This window comes from Cherax quadricarinatus, chromosome 23 (assembly GCF_038502225.1).
Source record: "Cherax quadricarinatus isolate ZL_2023a chromosome 23, ASM3850222v1, whole genome shotgun sequence".
Lineage (NCBI taxonomy): Eukaryota > Metazoa > Arthropoda > Malacostraca > Decapoda > Parastacidae > Cherax > Cherax quadricarinatus.
In genome coordinates this window covers 13,704,613-13,722,093 of record NC_091314.1, presented here as the reverse complement: position 1 = coordinate 13,722,093, position 17,481 = coordinate 13,704,613, and the positions used below count along the sequence as shown (strand labels likewise).

Genomic DNA, 17,481 nt, shown 5'->3' with positions numbered 1-17,481 from the left:
TTAGTGGTGTGGTAGTGTTATTGGTGTGGTGTGTTAGTGGTGGGGTAGTGTTAGTGGTGTGTTAGTGGTGGGGTAGGGTTCGTGGTGTGTTAGTGGTGTGATAGTGTTAGTGGTGTGTTAGTGGTGTGATAGTGTTAGTGGTGTGTTAGTGGTGTGATAGTGTTAGTGGTGTGTTAGTGGTGTGATAGTGTTAGTGATGTGGCAGTGTTAGTGGTGTGGTAGTGTTAGTGGTGTGTTATTGGTGGGGTTGTGTTAGTGGTGTGGTAGTGTTAGTGGTGTGGTAGTGTTAGTGGTGTGGTAGTGTTAGTGGTGTGGTGGTCTTAGTGGTGTGATGGTCTTAGTGGTGTGGTGGTCTTAGTGGTGTGGTGGTGTTAATGGTGTGGTAGTGTTAGTGGTGTGTTAGTGGTGTGATAGTGTTAGTGGTGTGGTAGTATTAGTGGTGTGGTAGTGTTAGTGGTGTGGTGTGTTAGTGGTGGGGTAGTGTTAGTGGTGGGGTAGTGTTAGTGGTGTGGTGTGTTAGTGGTGTGATAGTGTTAGTGGTGTGATAGTGTTAGTGGTGTGATAGTGTTAGTGGTGTGTTAGTGGTGTGATAGTGTTAGTGGTGTGTTAGTGATGTGGCGGTGTTAGTGGTGTGGTAGTGTCAGTGGTGTGGTAGTGTTAGTGGTGTGGTGTGTTAGTGGTGGGGTAGTGTTGGTGGTGTGTTAGTGGTGGGGTAGTGTTAGTAGTGTGGTGATGTTAGTGGTGTAGTGTTAATAGTGTGATAGTGTTAGTGGTGTGGTGGTTTTATTGGTGCGGTGTGTTAGACATGTGGTGGTGTTAGACATGTGGTGGTGTTAGTGGTGTGGTGGTGTTAGTGGTGTGGTGGTGTTAGACCTGTGGTGGTGTTAGTGGTGTGGTGGTGTTAGACCTGTGGTGATGTTAGTGGTGGGATGGTGTTAGACCTGTGGTGGTGTTAGTGGTGCGGTGGTTTTAGATCTGTGGTGGTGTTAGTGGTGCGGTGGTTTTAGATCTGTGGTGGTGTTAGACGTGTGTTGGTGTTTGACCTGTGGTGGTGTTAGTGGTGTGGTGGTTTTAGATCTGTGGTGGTGTTAGACGTATGGTGGTGTTAGACCTGTGGTAGCAGTGTGCTGATTTTAAAGCTGTGATGGTGTTGGGGTGTGGTGGTGTTCATGGTGTGGTGGTGTTCGACCTGTGGTGGTGTGGTGGTGTTAGACCTTTAGTGGTGTTAGTGGTATGGTGGTGTTAAACCTGTGGTGGTATTTGTGGTGTGGTGGTGTTAGACCTGTGGTGGTTTTACAGCTGTGGTGGTGATCGACCTGTGGTGATGTTAGTGGTGTGATGGTGTTAGTGGTGTGGTGGTGTTAAAGCTGTTGTGATGATAGAGCTATGGTGGTGATAGAGCTGTGACGGTGTTAGACGTTTGGTGGTGTTAGACTTGTGGTAGCAGTGTGGTGATTTTAAAGCTGTGGTGGTGTTAACCTGTGGTGGTGTTAGTGATGTGGTTATGTTATTGGTGTGGTGGTGATAGAGCTGTGGTGGTGTTAGTATTGTGGTGGTGTTAGTGGTGTGGTGGTGGTGTTAGACCTGTGGTGGTGTTAGCGCTGTGGTGGTATTAGTGATGTAGTGGTGTTAGAGCTATGGTGGTGTTAGTGGTGCGGTTGTGATAGAGCTGTGATGGTGTTGGAGATGTTTTGGTGTTAGTGTTGTGGTGGTGTTAGTTCTGTGGTGGTTTTAGACCTGTGGTGGTGTTAGTGCTGTGGTCGTATTAGCGCTGTGGTGGTGTTAGTGATTTGGTGGTATTAGACCTGTGGTGGTGTTAATGGTGTGGTGGTGTTAGAGCTGTGGTCGTGTTAGACCTTTGGTGGTGTTAGTGATGTGGTGTTATTAGAGTGGTGTTAATGGTGTGGTGGTGTTAGCGCTGTGGTGGTGTTGGTAATGTGATGGCATTAGACTTACGATGTTGTTAGTGGTATGGTGGCGTTTGAGCTGTTGTTGTGATAGAGCTGTGGTGTTGTTTGTGTTGTGGAGGTGTTAGTGATGTGGTGGTGTTAGAGCTGTGTTGGTTTTAGCGCTGTTGTGTTAGTGCTGTGATGGTGTTTGTGCTGTGGAAGTGTTAATGGTGTGGTGGTGTTAGAGCTGTGGTCGTGTTAGTGATGTGGCGTTACTGGCGTGGTGTTAGTGGTGTGGTGGTGTTGGTGTTAGTGGTGTGGTTGTGTTAGTGGTGTGGTGGTGTTAGTGGTGTGATGGTGTTAGTTATGTGGTGGTGTTAGTCTTGTGGTTGTGTTAGAGCTGTGGTGTTGGTTCTTGAGGTGCTAGTTCTAGTTATGTTAGAAATGTAATGTTAGTTCCGTTGATGTTAGTTCTGGTGTTGTTAGAGGTGTGGTGATGTTAGTTATGGTGTTAGAACTGCGATGTTCTGTTGGTGTTAATTCTGGTGGTGTTAGAACTGTGATGATAATTCTGGTTTTGTTAATTCTGGTGGTGTTAGAATTGTGATGTTAGTTTTAGTTTTAATTCTTGTGGTGCTAGTTCTGGTGGTGTTAAAACAGTGATGATAGTTCTGGTGGTGTTAAAACTGTGGTGATGTTAGTTCTGGTGGTGTTGGGTTACATCTTCTTACACCATTGAAAAAACACCTATTGTCAGTGAAATGGAATATATTATCTCCTGACAGGTGGGCGGCGCAGGTGTGGGTGGCGCAGGTGTGGGTGGCGCAGGTGTGGGTGGCGCAGGTGTGGGCGGCGCAGGTGTGGGTGGCGCAGGTGTGGGTGGCGCAGGTGTGCGCGGCACTGGTGTTGGTGGGGCAGGTGGCTGGCAACTGGTGCAAGACTTGACCGAGGCCGTGCAGGTGGGTCAAGTGACCCAGCTGGGTGACGAGAAGGGACCTTACCGGTGTAATGTTTGCGACCAGAAGCTCGCCTCCAAGACCTCCATCAAGACCCACCTCACGACCCAGAAACACCAGAATAAGGTACTTAAAATGCTAAAGAACTCATGTTTATTATACACTGGTATTGTCCATGTCGTAGTGGAGCGGCACGTTAAGTCAGGTTAAGCGACGGTTGTTCTGGCTTTATTCATTATGCGTCAACAGTAGACTTCGGATGGCTCGTGACTTCGATTCACAAGCGAAAGATCCAGCCTCAGTTCTGGAGCAAATGGAGACCTTAGGGATGTAAGCTGACTATTGTGGGTCGCTTCTAGGATAAGAGCATCAGAGGACATCATTAACTTATTCACTCTTATTCACGTGAGTTACTCATGACCAATAGTAATCTAGGCAAGTTTTACACTGTAAGACTTGCCTAAATTACTGTCGGTACACTCTTGTGTCCAATGTATGCATACATTATTATTATATGTGCTAATATAATAAGTCATTCCTTCCAGGGAGGTACATGGATGCCAGGAAATCGAAGTACCGTCTCCTTTCTTGGATCGAATCTAATTTCCTCTCACACTTCATTTCCCAGGCGTTGAATAACCCCTTCGGTTTAACGCTCCCTTGTGAATATAATACCTATATACATTCATTACCTTACCTAAAAACATGTATATACATAAAGTATCAAATGCATCCTTGACTGGATTATTAGGTAAAGGTAAGCGGTACAGGTGTGGGCGTCGCGGGTGTGGGTGGTGCAGGTGTGGGCGTCGCAGGCGTGGGTGGTGCAGGTGTGGACGTCGCAGGTGTGGGTGGTGCAGGTGGCAGGCAGCAAGTGGACGAGTTGACCGAGGCTATCCAAGCTGGTCAAGTCACCATGATAGAAACTGAGAACGGACCTTACTGCTGCAATGTTTGTGAGCAGAACCTCGCCTCCAAGGCCTCCATCAGGTCTCACCTCTGCACTCAGAAACATCAGAAAATGGTAATAGAAGCATTCAACACTCCTTCATATCTATTGTGTAATGACTAGCATACTTATCTAGTTACGTCATACAGATCTATCGTAGATCTTACAGTTTCTCGGATACAATGCTTGAATGATTCAATACATCATTTTTCGTATTCATTATAGTGGCGTACTTCACCTTCGTCACTGCCTGCTAAAATCTGTATATTTCCAGTTGGATTTACGAGCATTGTTGTGTCCGGAATCTGTGCAACAGGGACCAATCTTGACCAACACACCTCAGCAACCTGTGCAACAGGGACCAGTCATGACCAACACACCTCAGCAACAGGTACAGTTTCACAACTACTTATACGAAATAAAACGTAGAAAAGTGAACCTTTCATTAGATGACGCTTCGCCCTTTACAGTGTCTTATCTAGTGTTTATAGAATGTACACTCATGTATACAAATCTGAGTAGCTATTGTATACACAGGATGAGTAGAGTTAGTGGTGGGTGAAGTAAGAGCAACTAGTGGTAATTTTGGTCCCGTTTTCCCCTGACAGGAGGATGAGGTAGTAACAGAAGCATTAGCGGCAGGTCACGTCAACTTAATGAGTGACGGTGTGAGGTACAGGTGTAATATGTGTAAAAGATTCTTCGTTTCTCCGGCCTCTCTGAGGAGCCACGTCAGAAGTCTAAAACACCAAATAAAGGTAACCTGACAAATTATTTTTTTAACAGCATATTGCAAATTACATCGACACCATCTTCACGTCTGATGCATGTAACTAACTCTGACACCTACTTTGATTAAAATAAGAAATACGTGCGAGTAAGTTAGTACCTACACTATTTATACTCTTAATTCTGATAATCGAATTCTGGATCTTCAGCCAAAGTATCATTTTCATTCACATATTTTCGAGAAGCTCCACGAGGATATTTGGCTCCAAAATGTTTAACGTGAGTCGTGTTTCTCGTTGTTATTTGGGGAAGGAAGATAGTAGAGCTTGGTAAGAAAATGGAGGAGCGGATAGCTGAAGAGTGCAGGAAGTGGGAAGTACAGGTCTTAGCAGCAGAAGCTAGGATACAGTGCTTAGAAGAGAAACTGCAAAGCCTGAAACACATTAGAGAGACAAATGACAATTCAGATGTGACATCAGGAAATTCAAAGTCAGGCGCAGACAAGGGGATGGTAAGCAACAACGGAGACATGCCGTACACGAAGGCCCTATCAGACCCACGTGGGGCCAGGGAAAAGACGATGAGCACACTGAGATCAAACGACAGGTCTGAAGACAATGAAGGAAATTCAAAGTCAGGCGCAGACAAGGGGATGGTAAGCAACAACGGAGACATGCCGTACACGAAGGCCCCATCAGACCCACGTGGGGCCAGGGAAAAGACGATGAGCACACTAAGATCAAGCGGCAGGTCCGAAGACAATGAAGGTTTGTTATATGCAGAGATTCTAACAGCCAACTGCAGTAGCAAGGGACAGCTGGTCAGGAAAGACAGTTCACTGAGAATAGAAGTTTCAGATATGACAGGGACTGAAGGCAAGAACATGTCAATGGAAGGAAATAAAACGCCTCAGAGGAAGCAGATGGAGACTCAGTGGGAGGAGGAAAGGGCGAGGTCAGTTTTTGTGTACGGGCTCCAAGAAGCCAAGGGGGCCAACTTTGAAGAAATAAAACAGGAGGAGAAAAAAATGATTGAAGGCATCATGAAAACAATAGGGGAGGGCAATATGACCCAGGTGACAAATTTTCAGAGAATTGGGTGGTTTGCGAGTGGAAGGATACGGCCTGTCAGAGTAACTTTCAAGGAAGAATCAGTTCGAACCAGGATTCTGCAAGAGAAAGCAAGACTGAGGGACAAAGAGGGGTACCAGAGAGTATACCTCGACCGCGACAGAACACAAGAAGAAAGGACTACACTGAAAGAGAGGGTACAGAGACGCAAGGAGGAACGAGAAGCAATGAAAATGAGCAGGACCCAGACACAGGAGGAAGGGCAAACACACCCCACAGAATCTCCCACCAAAAGACTCCACCCGCAACATTCCCAACGCAACTGAGCAACCTATACTACAACCCACTCACTGTTCCCTCTGCCACCAACCCCCATATCACAAACCTTACCCCAACAGCTGCCCCTTATGGGCATTCTGACCCCACCCCCATCAACACAAACCCCACCTACACCACAGCCCCATATAGGCCCCCACCAAGGCTCTCGCTCCCCCAACCCCAATATACTTGCATGACCACAATGATAGAAAAGAAACTAAAGGTTTGGTATACAAACGCGGATGGAATAACGAATAAACATGAGGAGTGGAATGAAAGAATCAGTGAAAAATCCCCAGACATCATAGCAGTCACAGAAACAAAACTCGCTGAGACAATAACAGACACAATCTTCCCAACAGGATATCAGATCCTGAGGAAAGATAGAAGGAGTAGAGGGGGAGGAGGGGTTGCACTGCTCATAAAACACCAATGGGGATTTGAGGAAATGGAAGGCATGGACATGATTGGAGAAAGAGACTACATTGTAGGTACAATTCAGTCCGGAGAACATAAAGTAGTCATTGGAGTGATGTATAACCCACCACAGAACTGCAGGAGGCCAAGAGAGGAGTACGATGAAAACAACAGGGTGATGGTGGACACACTGGCTGAGGTGGCAAGAAGAGCTCACTCGAGCAGAGCAAAGTTACTGGTAATGGGCGATTTCAACCACAGGGAGATCGACTGGGAAAACCTGGAGCCACATGGGGGTCCCGAAACATGGAGAGCCAAGATGAAGTATGTGGTACTTGAAAACCTCATGCATCAACATGTCAGGGACACAACCAGAGAGAGAGGGGAGGATGAGCCAGCAAGACTGGATCTTGTGTTCACCCTGAGCAGTTCAGACATCGAGGACATCACTTACGAGAGGCCCCTTGGAGCTAGCGATCATGTGGTTCTGAGTTTTGACTATATAGTAGAGTTACAAGTGGAGAAGGTAACAGGAACTGAAGGGGACAGGCCAAACTATAAAAGGGGGGACTACACAGGTATGAGAAACTTCCTGCAGGAGGTTCAGTGGGACAGAGAAATGGTAGGAAAATCAGTAAACGAGATGATGGAATATGTGGCAACAAAGTGCAAGGAGGCAGAGGAAAGTTTTGTTCCCAAGGGAAACAGAAATAATAGGAAGACCAAAACGAGTCCTTGGTTTACCCGAAGGTGTAGGGAGGCAAAAACTAAGTGCAACAGAGAATGGAAAAGGTACAGGAGGCATAGGACCCAGGAAAACAAGGAGATTAGTAGAAGAGCCAGAAACGAGTATGCGCAGATAAGGAGGGAGGCCCAGCGACAGTATGAAAACGACATAGCATCGAAAGTCAAATCTGACCCGAAACTGCTGTATAGCCACATTAGGAGGAAGACAACAGTCAAGGACCAGGTGATAAGGCTGAGGAAAGAAGGTGGAGAACTCACAAGAAACGACCAAGAGGTATGTGAGGAGCTCAACACGAGATTTAAGGAAGTATTTACAGTAGAGACAGGAAGGACTCTGGGGGGACAGACCAGATGGGGACACCAACAAGGAATACACCAACAAGTGTTGGACGACATACATACAGATGAGGAGGAGGTGAAGAAACTGCTAAGGGACATCGATACCTCAAAGGCAATGGGACCGGACAACATCTCTCCATGGGTCCTTAGAGAGGGAGCAGATATGTTGTGCGTACCACTTACCACAATCTTCAACACATCCCTGGAAACTGGGCAACTACCTGAGGTATGGAAGACGGCAAATGTAGTTCCCATTTTCAAAAAAGGAGACAGAAAAGAGGCACTAAACTATAGACCTGTGTCATTGACGTGTAGAGTATGCAAAATTATGGAGAAGATTATCAGGAGGAGAGTGGTGGAGCACCTGGAACGGAACAGGAGTATAAATGCCAACCAGCACGGATTCACGGAAGGCAAATCCTGTGTCACAAACCTTCTGGAGTTTTATGATAAAATAACAGAAGTAAGACAAGAGAGAGAGGGGTGGGTTGATTGCATCTTCTTGGACTGCAAGAAGGCCTTTGACACAGTTCCTCACAAGAGATTAGTGCAGAAGCTAGAGCATCAGGCGCATATAACAGGAAGGGCACTGCAATGGATCAGAGAATACCTGACAGGGAGGCAACAACGAGTCATGGTACGTAATGATGTATCACAGTGGGCACCTGTGACGAGCGGGGTCCCACAGGGGTCGGTCCTAGGACCAGTGCTATTTTTGGTATATGTGAACGACATGACGGAAGGGTTAGACTCAGAAGTGTCCCTGTTTGCAGATGATGTGAAGTTAATGAGGAGAATTAAATCTGATGAGGACCAGGCAGGACTTCAAAGAGACCTGGACAGACTGGACACCTGGTCCAGCAAATGGCTTCTCGAATTTAATCCTGCCAAATGCAAAGTCATGAAGATAGGGGAAGGGCACAGAAGACCACAGACAGAGTATAGGCTAGGTGGCCAAAGACTGCAAACCTCACTCAAGGAGAAAGATCTTGGGGTGAGTATAACACCGAGCATGTCTCCGGAAGCACACATCAATCAGATAACTGCTGCAGCATATGGGCGCCTGGCAAACCTGAGAACAGCATTCCGACACCTTAGTAAGGAATCATTCAAGACACTGTACACCGTGTATGTCAGGCCCATACTGGAGTATGCAGCACCTGTTTGGAACCCGCACTTGATAAAGCACGTCAAGAAACTAGAGAAAGTACAAAGGTTTGCAACAAGGTTAGTTCCAGAGCTAAGGGGAATGTCCTATGAAGAAAGATTAAGGGAAATCGGCCTGACGACACTGGAGGACAGGAGGGTCAGGGGAGACATGATAACGACATATAAAATACTGCGTGGAATAGACAAGGTGGACAAGGACAGGATGTTCCAGGGAGGGGACACAGAAACAAGAGGCCACAATTGGAAGTTGAAGACACAAATGAGTCAGAGAGATAGTAGGAAGTATTTCTTCAGTCATAGAGTTGTAAGGCAGTGGAATAGCCTAGAAAATGACGTAGTGGAGGCAGGAACCATACACAGTTTTAAGACGAGGTTTGATAAAGCTCATGGAGCGGGGAGAGAGAGGGTCTAGTAGCAACCGGTGAAGAGGCGGGGCCAGGAGCTAGGACTCGACCCCTGCAACCACAAATAGGTGAGTACAAATAGGTGAGTACACACACACACACACACACACACACACACACACACACACACACACACACTAACACACACTAACACACTCTCATTGTTGGAGAGGAGGGGATGTTGGAGAGAAACAATATACATGTCTTCATTTTTTTTATTAGCACATCGGCCGTCTCCCACCAAGCCAGGGTGACCCGAAAAAGAAAAACTTTCATTCACTCCATCACTGTCTTGCCAGAGGCATACTTACATTACAGTTATAAAACTGCAACATTAAAATCCCTCCTTCAGTGCAGATGCTGTACTTCCCATCTCCAGGACTCAAGTCCGGCCTGCCGGTTTCCCTCAATCCCTTCATAAATGTTACCTTGCTCACACTCCAACAGCACGTTAATTATTAAAAACCATTTGTCTCCATTCACTCCTATCAAATACGCTCACGCATGCTTACTGGAAGTCCAAGCCCCTCGCACACAAAACCTCATTTACCCCCTCCCTCCAACCTTTCCTAGGCCGACCCTTACCCCACCTCCCCTCCACCACAGATTTATACACACTCGAAGTCATTCTGTTTCGTTCCATTCTCTCTACATGTCCGAACAACCTCAACGACCCTTCCTCAGCCCTCTGGATAACAGTTTTGGCAATCCCGCACCTCCTCCTAACTTCCAAACTACGAATTCTCTGCATTTTATTCACACCACACATTGCCCTCAGACATGACATCTCCACTGCCTCCAGCCTTTTCCTCGTTGCAACATTCATCACCCATGTTTCACGCCCATGTAAGAGTGTTGGTAAAACTATACTCTCATACATTCCCCTCTTGGTTTCCAAGGACAAAGTTCTTTGTCTCCACAGACTCCTAAGTGCACCACTCACCCTTTTGCCCTCATCAGTTCTATGATTCACCTCATCTTTCGTAGACCCATCTGCTGACACGTCCACTCCCAAATATCTGAACACATTCACCTCCTCCATACTCTCTCCCTCCAATCTTCTTTTACATATCCTACCAAATTCATCCACCAACCTCTGCAACTTCTCTTAATCTGGTGTTTAATTATCAGATTCTTATGGACGAGGAGGATAAGCAAGAATGTGGAATACCCAGAAGTGTTAGTAACGGTTCAGTGATTGAGACTGACGACAAGTCTTCTCCTTACTGGTGCAGGAAGTGTTGCCAACCCATCAACAACATTATATCCCTCAAGAAACACCGATCCTGCATCAAGGTAAGAAAGTTTCTCTACGTTCCTCTGGCTGCCTCGCTAACTCAGTGGTAACACCCAGACTCACAGTTGAAGGACCTGTGTTCAGTCCTGGATGATACGTCATGACGTGGGCAAGTTTTCTAACACTTGATGCCCATGTTCATCATCCTAGGTGAACAGGAGTTAATAGACTGTTGTGGGTCGCATCCAGGGAGAGGAGCTAAGAAAACTCCCAATGGATGTAACCCATTAATGGGTTTCCTCTAATATATGCTAGAGTCAGTAGCCTTCCTTTTTGTATGACATTTTTCTCTTCACGTTAGATCCATTGATGCTGGTGACGTGCTCTTGATCCTAGGGATTGGGGCTATGCTCCACTTCCTCGGATTGAATGTGGTTAATATCCTACGAGAGTTTTAGTGCTTCCCGTGAATACAGTAATATAGTAATGATATCACATTTGCTTTGGATGATTATGCAAGTTTAATATGAGAACTTTGTCTCTGTGATGGCTGTGTCTGAGGCTGCTTCTACTATCTGTTTGTCTCTGTGAGAGCCATGTCTAAAGTTATCTCTCGTATCTGTTCTTTCAAGTCATCACTTGTTGATAATATATTTGTATTTACGTACCATAGTCTGAGCTTCCTTTTACTTTGTTCTGTTTTGTGGTGTCCAGACTCTCTGTTTACTACTCACTTGTAAGGAAAGATGTGAGGCTGGAATATTATAGTTGATTAAGACATGTGCATCAGTTGGGTGTCTTTATTGCTGAAACTTGTCGCCTACACAGTAAACTTCTTCAGTCAAACAGAGTCAGCAGATAAAGTAGTGAAATGAAGATGATGTAATTAGTCCATCAATCTTGGAAAAATAGTATTTGAGGTGGTCAGTCCCTCAGCCTGGAGAAGAGTTCAACTCCATTTAGCTGAGCTCTTCTCAATGCTGAGGGACTGACCACCTCAAATACTATTTCTCTAAGGTTGATGGACTGATTACATCTTAATTTCACTACTACACCTTCCGCCTCTGTATTTGACTGAAGAAACCTGCTGTGAAGTAGAAACTTTTCGTTAATAATTATAACCAACTGTTGCACAAGTGTCTTAGTCATCAACTTGTCGGTATTTTATACCATTTTTCAACATAAGTTTATAGTTATAGCTATAGAAGGGGAGGGGGGCGGAGGTGTAGGGTGATTGTTATCGTGGGGGGAATTGGGGTGGATCTCTCCAGATTGTTTCACTTTCTGACAACTCTATGATCGAAGAAATACTTCCTAACATCCCTGTGACTCATCTGAGTTTTCAACTTTCAGTTGTGACCCCTTGTTGCTGTGTCCCATCTCTGGAACATCCTCTCCCTATCTACTTTGTCAGTTCCTCTGTTTTTTATATGTCGTTACATTTCCCCCTTCCATTCCTCCTGTCCTCCAGTGTCGTCAGGTTGATTTCATTTAACCTCTCCTCGTAGGGCATATCCCAAATCTTCGGGACTAGTCCTGTTGCAAACCTTTGCATTTTCTCTAATTTCTTGACGTGCTTGACAAGGTGTGGGTTCCATACTGATGCTGCATCCTCTAATATGGTCTGACGTACACAGTGTACAGTGTCTTGAATGATTCCTTACTAAGGTGTCGAAATGCTATTCTTAGGTTTACCAGTTATACTCGCCCCAAAATCCTTGTCCTTGAGTGAGGTTTGCAGTCTTTGGCTCCCTATCCTGTACTCTGTCTGCGGCCTTCTTTGACCTTCCCAATCTTTATGACTTTCCATTTGCTTAAACTACAGGAGCCAGTTGTTAGACCAGGCTTGTAACCTGTCCAGATCCATTTGTAGTCCTACCTGATCCTATTTTTGTTGGAATTCTCCTCATTAGCTTCACATCCTCTGCAAACAGGGATACGTCTTGATTCTATCCCTTCCGTCATGTCATACACGTACCGACCCTTGTTGGAAACCTCGCTCGTCACAGGCGCCCACGCTGACACCTCGTCACATACCTTCACTCGTTGTTTCCTTCCTGTCAGGTATTCTCTGATCCATTACAGTGCTTTTTCTGTTATTCCTGCCTGCTCCTCTACCTTTTGTACTAGTTTCTTGTGCGGAACTGTGTTAAAAACCTTCTTACAGTCCAAGAAAATGCAGTCTACCCATCTCTCTCTCTCTCTCTCTCTCTCTCTCTCTCTCTCTCTCTCTCTCTCTCTCTCTCTCTCTTGCCTTACTTCTGTTACCTTCTCATAAAACTCAAGTAGGTGTGTGACACAGGACTTCCCCTCCCTGAAACCGTTCTTGTTAACGTGTATAAGCTCATTCCATTCTAGGTGTTCCACCACGCATCTGATAGATTTCTCCATGACACTGATCTGTGGTTTAATGCTGCCTGTCTATCTCATTTCTTAAAGATTGGGACTACATTTGCTGTCTTCCACACCTCTGGTAATTACCTTGTTTCAATAGATGTGTTAAAGGTTGTTGTTAGTGGCACACATAGTACCTCTGTTACCTCTCTCAGGACCCATGGAAAGATGTCCGGTCCCATCGGCTTTGAGGTATCTAGCTCACTTAGCAGCTTCTTCACCTCCTCCTCGGTTATGTGTGTGTGTGTGTATTGTGTTCAGCACTTGCTGGTGTAACCTACCATCCCGGTTTGCTGGAGTCCTTTCTGTCTCCACTAAAAATACTTTTTTAAATCTCGTGTTGAGCTCTTCAAATACTTTTTGATCATTTCTTGTGATCTTCCCTCCTTCCTTCATCAGCCTGATTACTTAGTCCCTGATTGTTGTTTTCCTCCTGATGTGGCTGCACAACAGTTTTAAGTAAGATTTGATTTTCGATGTTGCGTCATTCTCGTACTGCCGCTGGACCTCTCTCCTTATCCATGCGCATTTGTTTCTGCCTCTTTGGCTAATCTTCTTATTTTCCAGGGACCTTTCTCTTGTATACTTTTTCCATTCTCTTGCACACTTAGTTTTGGCCTCTCTACACCTTTGGGTGAACAAAAGGTTCGTTCTGGATTTTTCCACTGTGTCTGTTGCTGTTAGGTACGAATTTCTCCTCTGCCTCCTTGCATTTTGTGGTCATATATTCCATCATTTCATGTATTTTTTCCACCGGCTCTTTCCCTCTGTACTTCATGCACGAAATTTCTCATTCCTGTGCAGTCCCCTCTTTTGTAGTTTCGTTTCTCCCGTCCTACTCATGCTGCTTTATTCTTCCCTTTTAACCGTACAATGTATTTGAAGCTTAGGAACCCATTGTCTGAACTACTCAAGGCGAATATGAGGTTCAGCCTTGCTGGTTTATATCTCCTCTCTCTCTTTCTCTGGTAGTGTCCCTAACATGTTGATGCATGAGGTTTTCCAATACCACCTCTATCATCTTAGCTCTCCACATTTCTGGTCCCCCATGTGGCTCCAGGTCTTCCCTCCTTGTGACTGAAATGACCCACGACTAGTAAACTTTGCTCTACCCATATGGGCCCTTCTGGCCACCTCAGCTAGTGTGTCCACCATTGCCCTATTGCTCTCATCATACTTTTGTCTTGGCCTCCTGCTATTCTGTGGCATGTTGTAAATAACTGCAATCACCACCTTGGGATCCCCAGTTTGAAGTGTTCCTACTCTGTAGTCCCTTGCTTCCTTTCTGCACATTCCTTCCTTTTTGTCTATTCCTTCCATCTCCTCAGAACTCCACTGGCTTTTGATGAGCAGAGCAACTCCTCCTGCCCCTCTGTTCCCTGTTTTTCCTAAAGATCTGATATCCGGATGGAAAGATCACATATCTTATCCTTATGAGTTTTGTTTCCCTGAGTGCTGTAATGTCTAGGGATGCGTCCGTGATTCTTTTGTGCCACTCACATTTGTTATTCCATCTGAATTGGTGTACCATACCTTCAGCTTCTTTTCCAGTGCTGTGTTCTGGGAACTTTGGGGGCTGGAAAAGTGGGAGACCTGACAAGATATTATGGAAGGTTGCTGTGAAGGTGGAGTTTGTGATGTGGAGGGGGGGGGGCTTTCGGTGCAGAGTGTAGAATGTTTTGGGTTAATTTGTCTGGCTGTGATGGGATTGTGGGGGTTGAGGGTATTCTGTGGGTGATTGTGATGGAAGTTGTGTTTCTTTGTTCTGGTTCTGATGTCCCCTGCCAATCTCTATCTTTGACTCTCATGCCCCTTTTGTCTTTGTATCCTCTCTGTTTCTGTTCTCATGTTCTGTTGTGGTCAAGGTACACCTGCTGGTAACTTGATTAACCCCTTAGTCGTGGTTTCTGCTGCAGGATGCTGTTTCACACCATTTCTGACTTGAAAATTAGTTTGGAGTTTTTTTTCCCCTCTTGAGGTGAGTATTTCCCTATTCTATGAAAATATGTCATCTGAGTCATGTCTTTCTCTCCTGTCTGTGTCATGATATTTTCAACCTTTTTCCTTCCCCTGTCATCTTCGTATGATGTCCCTTTGACTTCCCGAACCCATAAACAAAGATTGAATTCTCCCTTTCATCCTCTCATTGCATTCCCCTTCTTATCTCATGGTCCAATTTAAGTATCTCCATTGCTGTTTTCCCTAACAATTACTGGGAATCACAATGGCCTGCTAACGCCTCTGCAAGGGACTTGTCTCTTTCTCTTCCTTCAATCCCCTCTCTGTCTACTGTCCCTGTACCCATTGACATGCCACTTTCCTGGAATTTTCCTGGGGCCCCCAGTGGTGTGATGTTCCTCGCTGGTTGCTGAGGTTCCTGTCCCTGGTGCCATGCCTGTTCTGATCTTCAGCTCTATATCCCATTTCAGCATTTTTGGTTCCTCTTCTAGGCTCTGTATCCCAGCCGCTGTGGCTTGTAGTTCCTTCTTCTTGCTCTTTACAGCCATCCTCTCTTCCATTTTATTGTTAAACTCATCTCTTCTCCTTTCCCACTATTGTTCCCCTTTCCTGAGCTCTGCTGTCTATTCTTCCTTCCCAGACCACTTTTCCTCGGTTTTCTCTGACTTTTCGTCTATGTGTGTGTACTCACCTATTTGTACTCACCTATTTGTACTCACCTATTTGTGGTTGCAGGGGTCGAGTTACAGCTCCTGGCCCCGACTCTTCGCTGTGTGTGTGTGTGTGTGTGTGTGTGTGTGTGTGTGTGTGTGTGTGTGTGTGTGTGTGTGTGTGTGTGTGTGTGTGGCTGTTTGTGTGTGTGTGTGACCATGCAAATATTTTTTTTGAGCTTCTGATGGAGAGACTTATAGTAACATTACTGAAATTGAAATGAGGAAGGTCAAGCCTTCTAATAGAAGAATATAGATATTAATCTCTAGATATTCACTTTATCATATCAGGAAATTATTTATTTTTTTTAGGTCACAAGGGTCAATCAATCCTCGGACCTCAAGTTGGATGAGTTTGGCAGTTACACAGTGAGGTCGATTCCCAGGGGCCACGTTTACGTTTTCAACTACAAGTTCCCTCCCCCATACCAGCGAGCTGGAGCTGAACACGACTCCACCAATATTCGTGAAATCTTCACTGAGCTGGGCTATAAGGTCTTTATCCACGAAGACCTCACCAAAAAACAAACGCTTGACACAATCAAAGATATTCGAAAGGACCCAAAGTTGCACAACGTAGATTCCTTCATAGCTTTCTTCTTGAGCCATGGAGAAAATGCTTACGAATTTCAGACCTATGACAAGAAAAGATTAGAACTTAAGAATCTTAGGAGTGAGTTTTCCGACACAAAATGTCCACAACTGAAGAAGAAACCGAAAATCTTCATGGCCAACTACTGCCGGGGAAGAAGCATAGAGAAAGTGGATTTTGACGACAAAAGAGTCGAAGTCACACAAGACATTGTGACGATTCATGCAACCACAGAAGGAGTGATGGCGCTCAGGTCCCATGACAAAGGCACTATCTTCATCAAATGTCTGTGTGATGTGCTGAGGGACATTAAAGGCACCATAGACCTGAGGACAATTTATGGCAGGCTGTACCTTAGCATGATGCGCTGTGGAGGCACAAAACCCATGTGGGAAGACGTGGGATTCAGAAACTTTTACTTTCAAAGATAATTATGCACTTGTCTTTATAACATAACTATATCCCACCAGCTTTCTTTAAAAGATAACGTTTATACCACCAAGCGTAGTTGCTTTTAAAGAATGTCGCAGACATCGCGGGATAGATATAATCAACTGTACCAAGATATCTTCACTTGACTTTACTGATTCAGACACTGTCCTTCCCACCTCCAAAAATCAAGTCCTGATCGTTGAATTTCTTGCTTTCATATACATTGCCGTGTTCACACTCCAACAGCATGTGAAATACCAGAAACCGCTATTTTTCTTCACTCCCCTCAAGCCGACTTTCAAGTGCCTTTTGGGTGAACAAGGCTATACCTCTTGACACACTCCTTCCTTCCCTCTCCCAGCCGTTCTCTGTCTTTCATTTATACAATATTTAAAACAGACTCCTAACCTGTCTAATTTCTTTCGTCATGCCCTAACCATCTCAACAATCTCTCTCTCATTTTTTAATTATGTGTCTTACCGCAGCAATGATGGTATGAAATATATCTTATATATGGGAATTTCAAGATTTGCGACTGAGAAATGTTTTAAGAGAACAATGCACGTGTTATTCCTTGTTTTATACATGTATATATTAAACCGTGAATAATCAAATTATTATAAGTAATTTGTAAAGAGCTTGTGTTATTATTTTCCACCACACTTGTCGCTTCATACTCAGGAGGACCCAAGGAAGGAAACAGTCATTATTTCTCCCGTAACACACTTTATTCACGTTCTTATGAGGGAACTGTAAAATGAAAATTCTGGAAATGTGACTAGTGGTAGATATAGCCACTCATTACATTAAAATATTGTTGGAAGTGAGTGTGGGGGCTCTCATACCCCAGCCCAGCACCTGTCTTGTCAGGAAGTGGGTGTGAGGGACTCTCACTCCAGCACCTTTCTTGTCAGGAGGTGGGTGTGGGGGACTCACACCCCAGCACCTGTCTTGTTAGGAGGTGGGTGTGGGGGGACTCACACCCAAGCACCTGTCTTGTCAGGAGGTAGGTGTGGGGGACTCACACCCCAGCACCTGTCTTGTCAGGAGGTGGGTGTGGGGGACTCACACCCAAGCACCTGTCTTGTTAGGAGGTGGGTGTGGGGACTCACACCCAAGCACCTGTCTTGTTAGGAGGTGGGTGTGGGGGACTCACATCCCAGCACCTG

The 17,481-nt window shown here is 45.3% G+C and overlaps 1 protein-coding gene across 1 annotated transcript in view; it reads left to right on the top strand.

Moving 5' to 3' along the window:
- Window positions 1–16,948, top strand: part of LOC128685580 (uncharacterized) — a 29,410-nt gene extending 12,462 nt beyond the window's left edge. Inside the window, exons 6-11 of the mRNA XM_070088112.1 lie at window positions 2,675–2,971; window positions 3,597–3,869; window positions 4,069–4,185; window positions 4,403–4,552; window positions 10,120–10,284; window positions 15,601–16,948. Of these exons, the coding sequence (XP_069944213.1) occupies window positions 2,675–2,971; window positions 3,597–3,869; window positions 4,069–4,185; window positions 4,403–4,552; window positions 10,120–10,284; window positions 15,601–16,311 (1,713 nt within the window). The 3' untranslated portion in view covers window positions 16,312–16,948. The remainder of the gene's footprint in view (window positions 1–2,674; window positions 2,972–3,596; window positions 3,870–4,068; window positions 4,186–4,402; window positions 4,553–10,119; window positions 10,285–15,600) is intronic.
- The last annotated feature ends 533 nt before the right edge of the window (window positions 16,949–17,481 follow it).